Below are 6,785 nucleotides of genomic sequence, written 5' to 3'. Positions count from 1 at the left end.
TCAGCTGCACCAGCCCCTTCGCGGCTGCCCCTCACCAACAGCTGGAGCCCGTCTATCGGCTCGTGCTTTCACAGGGCGGATGATTAATCCCCTCTGCTAATTGGAGCCGTGTGGCAAGAGGAGTGCAGGCAGCAGGCAGCCCCACACCGCCGGCGTGCGGGACGGCCCCGGAGCTCACCTCGTCCCGGCGCTGGCTGGGCTGGGGGCCAGGCATCCCACCAGGGCTTCTGCAGCAGCCCCAGCCCGGGCTGACACACCGGGATTAACAGGGATCGCCGGGACAAGGCTTCTGCTGCTGGAGGAGCTGGTGGGGGGGGTCACGCAAGGAGATGCAGAGCTGGCTGGCGTCTCGAGGAGGAGGAGGAAGAGGAGGAGAAGGAAACCCCCGCCGGGCCAGGCACTGCAGAGCAAGGGTGACCATGCGGCCGCTGCACCACGGTGCTTGTCCCCGTGTCTCACTGCAGCGCGAGACAGCACGAGCCTCCTTGAGCTCCCCACGCAGGCTAAACCTCAAGTTATCGCGGGCTCACGCAGGAGTTACCGGGTCTCCACCAAACTGGGTTGTTCTGCAGCGTGGCCGCGGGTCTGAGCTGGGCACACCTCCCCTCCCCGAGGGCCAAGGAGCCGGGTCTCCATGGCCTCGTGCTGCAGACACTTGCTCTGCCCCAGCAGCTCACCAGCGTCCCTTTCCCAAGTTTTCCCCCCATTCCCGCTGGATACAAGCATTTCAGCTGCTTGCCCAGAGCAGCATCTGGCATCCTTTGCAGTCATCCCTGCCAGCCGTCGCCAAGCTGAACTAGCATGTATTTATGTGACGATGGCTGTCTTGATTTAAAAATAGGCAGCTCTGGCGAACCACCGCGTCCCTTACTGCTACAAACACGTCATGGGTTTTTAATCCTGACTCTTCTGTCGTCAGCTGCAAGGAATTAGACCCGGCCGCTCCCTTGCCAGCCGAAGACCACTGCACTTCCACTTCTCTGGTCCCCTTCGGATGCGCAAGGCAGGACCCATCCCACCTCGGTTTGCTCATCTGCAGGGGAACTGCCTCCATCCGCAGCCACCACCAAGGGTCTCTGTAGAGTCAACGGGGAGAAACTGGGCTTGCAGGTTCACCTGACTTACTTTAGATACTGGCTTCGGGGTGAGACGACTCTTCCTCCACGTGCCAGTTCCTCTCCAGCGATGGAGAAGACATTGAGCCCGTGTCTCATGACCAAAGCCTGCCCATACCAGTGAGCTGAACCCCTCCCTGAAACACCACGACCAACTCACCCTGACCCACCTTCTTGCTGAGCAAGAGCTGACGTTCCCCGGTCCCGGAGGAGAAGGTCCCTCGGTTCTGCGGCTTTTCTCTGACTACTGTCCCCATCCTCTGTGTGAGCCCCGTACCTGGAGGGAGCGATCCCTGTGAGCTCACCAGCAGCTCACCAGTGCTAACACCAGGTGCGACTGGTACCTGCACCTCCTTATGACACCTCCAAGGGGTTCCTCATTTGCTAATTTAGAATCATAGAACAGTTTGGGTTGGAAGGGACCTCTAAAGGTCATCTGGTCCAACCCCCCCGGCAATGAGCAGGGACATCTTCAACTAGATCAGGTTGAATTTAATCAGTGCTGATTAGATCCTTCCTTACACATGGTTGAAAAAAGTGTGGGAAGCCCCCCAAGGCCAGAATGGCCCTGTGCGGAGCCCGCCGGCAGCAGTCCCCGCAGCGACTCTGACCCCTCTGCTGCCAAACCCGCATCTGCACCGGCTGCATCTTCATCGGGATATCACGCGTTGCCCTCACCTTGGGGAAGGGTCTTCGGGGGGGGGCCATCGCCCGTTCCCATCCCAGCCTCACCCTGCTGTGTCCCCAGGTGCCAACGGCGAGCGGTGCCCCACGCCGTCCCCTCCCGGCTCCCCGGGGACACCCCACGACAGCTGCAGCATCGCCCCGCTGACGCCCTCCCAGTCGCCGGTAAGGCAGTTGCAGGGTCCCTTGGGGCTGCCGGGGTCCATCTCCCCGGCGTTGCCCCCTCTGATCCATCCCTGATCGGTGGTCACCCCCCGCTGCCTCCCCTCCCGCTCTGGTTGCTCTCCCCACCACACACCCCGGGATCAGCTGAAGGATAGGTCAGTCTATCGCCGGGGCCCAAATCTCCCCCCCTTAGCTGTGGGATTTATGGGACTGAGGTTTTTTCCAGCGCAGGAGGTCAGCAGGAGGCAGGAGAGGAGCCGGAGGAAACATCGGCATAAGTTTAACTCTGCAGAGCTCCTGGCCTCGGCTTGCTCCTACCTGAACGTCCCAGGGGACTGCCCGGTGTGGAAGGACGCAGGTGGGGAGCGTGCCGGCGCCGGTTCCTCCCCGGCGCTTGCTGTCCTTGCAGCTCCCTGAACATGCACATTTCTGAGACAACCCCTTCACCCATGCTAATTGCCGGCTTTTTTCGTGGCAAGCTAATGTCTGCACTTATCAAATCTGGGTACGTTAAAAGTTAATGAGGGCTTTTAGCCTTCCGTGTCTGCCCCGTGTGCTGGGAGGCTGTGGCAGGCAAGGGCGACAGCGTGGGGCGGTGACACGGGCATGGGGCTCGCTGCGTCTTCACGGCTCCTTCGGCACCGCTGCTCGCTGCCACCTCTGTCTGCCGTCGCGGGGGCCGGCCAGGAGGCGAAGGACGGGGGCCCAAAGGCAGGACCAGAAAAGCATCAGCTGTAGGAGGCGGCAGTGGGAACCCCCTGAAGCACCTGGGCCAGGAGGGTTTTCGGTTGGGTGATCCGTGGGGGCACCTGGGACGAGGTCCCTTGGACCGAGATCAGGAACAGGGAAGGTTTTGGGGAATCTCAGCTAAAATTTGCCAGGGTTCAAGTGTGGAGGGCTCAGCACCACCCCAACCCGGGAAGAAACAGGGAGCCCCATCACTGCCCCAGGCAGCTCTTGGGGGCAGAGGCTGCAGGCATCCATCCCTCTCCGGGGCTGCCCAAATCCCCCTGTCCTTTAAGCCTGTCCTTGGGAACTGCCGCAGGGACCCCCCCAGAGCCCAGCGCAGGCAGTCCCTCCTCTCAGTGATTTGGAGCTGTGAAGGAGGAGGGATTGCCCGGTGTTGTCGGCATCACTGCAGAGGAAACCGCAGCATGACTGTGTCCCCTGCCCGGGCAGCGCCTGCCGGCCTGATCCAGTAAAAATTAACCCCTTCACAGGCTGGGGGGGTTTTTTGCCCCTTTTCCCGAAGCAGCCAGCCCTGCTTCGACGCTCGCCCCCAGGACAGAGCCCATCCCTAACGGCTGCCCTTGCCTTTCAGAGGAGCGAGGCTCGCTCCCAGCAAACCGCCTCCTTCGCCGTGGTGGTGGCCATCGACTTCGGCACCACGTCCAGCGGCTACGCCTTCAGCTTCTCCAGCGACCCCGAGGCCATCCACATGATGAGGTGAGGAGCGGCCGGAGGCCCGAGAGCTGCTCCCAAGGCTGTTAAAGGACCTTTTGCCCAAAGCAGCTGGAACTTGGCTTGCTGGGAAGGAGGGATGGAGCCGGGCCGGGCAATGAACATCCACACCATCACGGGTGAGGGATGCTGCCTGGCAGCAGCGGGTGGAAGGAGCCCGTGAAATGGGTCTCGCACTGAGTGGGAGGATGGGGTCTCACCCCATCATTAGCAAGCACCTCTTCATTAGCGCTCTGTTACAACGACCTGCGTGGGTGCAGAGGAGCCCTGCAGGGGTTGCACAGGGCGTAAAGCACTCTTCGTGCATGGCCTTCCCGGGGACGTTGGTCCCTTCTTTGTCCCTCTTCAAGGTGCCTGAGGTTGTGCCCACACAAATAAATGAAACGGGGCAGGACCCGGCCTCTGGCCTTGAGGTTCACGGGCTGCCGCCGGCTCCTGTTTGCAGGAAATGGGAAGGAGGGGACCCAGGGGTGGCCAACCAGAAGACCCCCACCAGCCTCCTGCTGACCCCGGAGGGCGTCTTCCACAGCTTCGGCTACACCGCCAGGGACTACTACCATGACCTGGACCCCGAGGAAGCCCGCGACTGGCTCTACTTCGAGAAGTTTAAGATGAAGATTCACAGCACCAGCGTAAGTCCCTGCTCCGATCCCGACCTCCCGAGGGGACCCGTGGGGACCCTGGCCAGGCTGGACGTGAGCTGAGCTGGCCCCAGGGATTTATCCCACTTTGCAGAAAGCAAAGAGAGGGGTTCACCGAGGGGAGCAGAAATCCGGGAGGGCTGGAGAGGGGCTACAAGCCAAACCTCTGATCACCAGCACCCCGACCGAGCGCACCCAGCTCGCCGTTTGCTTTACGCACACTTCACACATAGCAACGTTTTAGCCCTTTGCAGGGGAGTGAATTTTTGATTTCCCCCATCTGTGCTGCTTCAGGGCAGGTGCATGTGGCTGCAGAGCGGCACTTTGAGTGCCTGTGCCCCAGCGGGTCTGTTTGGCACGGGGGGGACGAGCACCCTGCCCGAGGCTCGCTGACAGAGCTGGGATGGGGTGCCGGCCACGACCTGTTTGCTGTTACTGCTCTTCCTGGCAGGATCTCACCATGAAAACTGAACTAGAAGCTGTCAACGGGAAGAAAATGCAAGCGCTGGAGGTGTTTGCCCACGCACTCCGCTTCTTCAAGCAGCACGCCGTGCAGGTAGGGCTGCCGTGCAGGTAGGGCACCCCGGCACCCGAGCCGGGTCTCCCTGCACCGTCACACAGCCCTCCTCTCCCCCCCCAAACGGAGTACAAGTCGTGCGGTGTCGTCCTCTCCACGTGTTGCTTCCTCACCCTTCGCCGAGAGCCCTGATGCTCCAGCCGGGGGGGGTCACCTGCTGCTTCTTGCCCGGCAGGAGCTGAAGGACCAGTGCCCATCCCTGCCGGAGAGAGATGCCATCCGCTGGGTGATCACCGTGCCCGCCATCTGGAAGCAGCCGGCCAAGCAATTCATGCGGGAGGCTGCCTACAAGGTTGACGGGACCCCCGGGGGGGCTGTTCCACGCGGTGACCCTCGCAGGAGGCTGTGCTCTCCGGGGGGGTACCTCCTTCCCCCCTCTCCCTGTGGGTGCTGCCCGCATAACGAAGGGTCTCTGGCTTGTCCTGGTAGCCTGCGGAACAAAAGCTGGACTCTGGCTGTTGGGCATGGGTCAGCTTTGAAACCTGGTGTTGGTGGGGTGGGAGGATTTCAGAGCTGGGTGTGCAGCAAGCGGGGGGGGACTGGGGATGGGGACGTGTGCTGGGAATAGCTCCCCCAGGGATGGGGGGGTGCCCCCTTGGTGCTTGGTGCCACCGCTGGGTCCCTGGGACGGGCAGGAGCCACCCACACCACCGCTGGGTCCCTGGGACGGGCAGGAGCTAACCCACCCCTACAGCACGGGAGGTGCGGTGCACAGCCGTAAGACGTAGGACTGCTGTGCAAAGTATAGTACCTACACGGGGATGGGGACGTGTGCTGGGAATAGCTCCCCCAGGGATGGGGGGTGCCCCTTGGGTGCTTGGTGCCACCGCTGGGTCCCTGGGACGGGCAGGAGCTAACCCACCCCTACAGCACGGGAGGTCCCGGGCCCCCAGCCGTAAGACGTAGGACTGCTGTGCAAAGTATAGTACCTACACAGGCAGAAGCGATGCACAAAGGCCAGGGATGGGAAAGCCCTGCCGGAGCACAGCCGTGAGGCCGCGGCGAGCAGGGACGCCCTGGTGCACCGGCACCTTCTCTGCCCCGACGCCCCGTCCTCCCCGCAGGCCGGTCTGGTGTCCCCGGAGAACCCGGAGCAGCTGCTGATCGCTCTGGAGCCCGAAGCCGCCTCCATTTATTGCAGGAAGCTTCGCCTCCACCAGCTGATCGACCTGAGCTGCAAACCCCCGGCCAACGGGCTGGCGCCGGACCACTCCATCGACTCCAGCTTTCGTCAGGGTGAGTGCCTGCAGGGGACCGGGAGCTGCCGGATGGGCACTGGCAAGAGGGTCCCGGCAGGGTTCGGGGCTGGAATAGCAGGAGACGGAACAGACAGGGATCTGGCCCCACAAGACAGGTCTTGAGGGTCCGTCAGCAGCCGCGGCTGGGGAGGGGGTTTGAGGCAGCCCTGGGGCACAGCTCAGCCCGGGCTGCAGCAGTGGGGTCCCTGGGCTGAGCACCACAGATAACCCTGGAGCGGGGTGCCGGGGAGCCGGCCGGAGAGGGGCCAGGGTGCAGACTCAGACTGCATCTATCCCGGTGCTCTCACACCCCCAACCCAAGGTCCAGGTCCTGCCCGGGGAGCGGAGGGGCTCTGGGAGCAGCCCTCGCCCAGGGGCGTCCATTCCCACGCGGATGGGCACCCCGGCAGGTCCCCGCCAGCCCTGGCAGGGAGCTGGTTTGAATTACGGTCCCGGCATGCGCCTCTCACTTGGCTTTAGGGACAGAGCAAAACCACGGCTTTTATTGGGGAGCTGCTGCTGCTTCCCGGGCTGGCTCTGCCTGCAGCCCTCCCGGCCCCTGCGAGCAGGGGGTACACGGGCAGCCCCCCCGGGGCTCTCCAGCGTGGGTATTCCTCCCCAGAGACACCCCCCATGCTCCCCTCCTGGGTCCAGCACAGGCACCTCGGCCCCCCCCGCCGTGGCCCCTTGCTGGGGGTCTGACTCCCTCCCCATCCTCCTCCGCTCCCGGCTCTTTTCCACTTTCCCATCCCCTTCCCTATAATTTTCCCTTCTATGGTACTTTAGCAAATGAGACCGATTCTGGCAAAAGCCGTTTGGGTTTCCGCGCAGCACTGGTGTGCGCCGGGGCGAGTCCTCGGCGGGTGCCGCACAGCCGGAAGGCGAGCGCAGCAACACTGCACCC

At 63.1% G+C, this 6,785-nt stretch overlaps 1 protein-coding gene across 1 annotated transcript in view; it reads left to right on the top strand.

Moving 5' to 3' along the window:
* Positions 1-6,785, top strand: part of LOC103908346 (heat shock 70 kDa protein 12B) — a gene marked incomplete at its 3' end in the record, with an annotated part of 16,310 nt that overhangs the window by 4,296 nt on the left and 5,229 nt on the right. The window contains exons 2-7 of the mRNA XM_019474964.1: positions 1,864-1,964; positions 3,286-3,410; positions 3,871-4,057; positions 4,518-4,622; positions 4,819-4,935; positions 5,708-5,879. Of these exons, the coding sequence (XP_019330509.1) occupies positions 1,864-1,964; positions 3,286-3,410; positions 3,871-4,057; positions 4,518-4,622; positions 4,819-4,935; positions 5,708-5,879 (807 nt within the window). The remainder of the gene's footprint in view (positions 1-1,863; positions 1,965-3,285; positions 3,411-3,870; positions 4,058-4,517; positions 4,623-4,818; positions 4,936-5,707; positions 5,880-6,785) is intronic.

This window comes from Aptenodytes forsteri, unplaced genomic scaffold (genome assembly GCF_000699145.1).
Source record: "Aptenodytes forsteri isolate BGI_AS27 unplaced genomic scaffold, ASM69914v1 Scaffold236, whole genome shotgun sequence".
Lineage (NCBI taxonomy): Eukaryota > Metazoa > Chordata > Aves > Sphenisciformes > Spheniscidae > Aptenodytes > Aptenodytes forsteri.
Note: the sequence above shows the minus strand (reverse complement) of the source record. Positions and strands in the feature narration are given on the sequence as shown.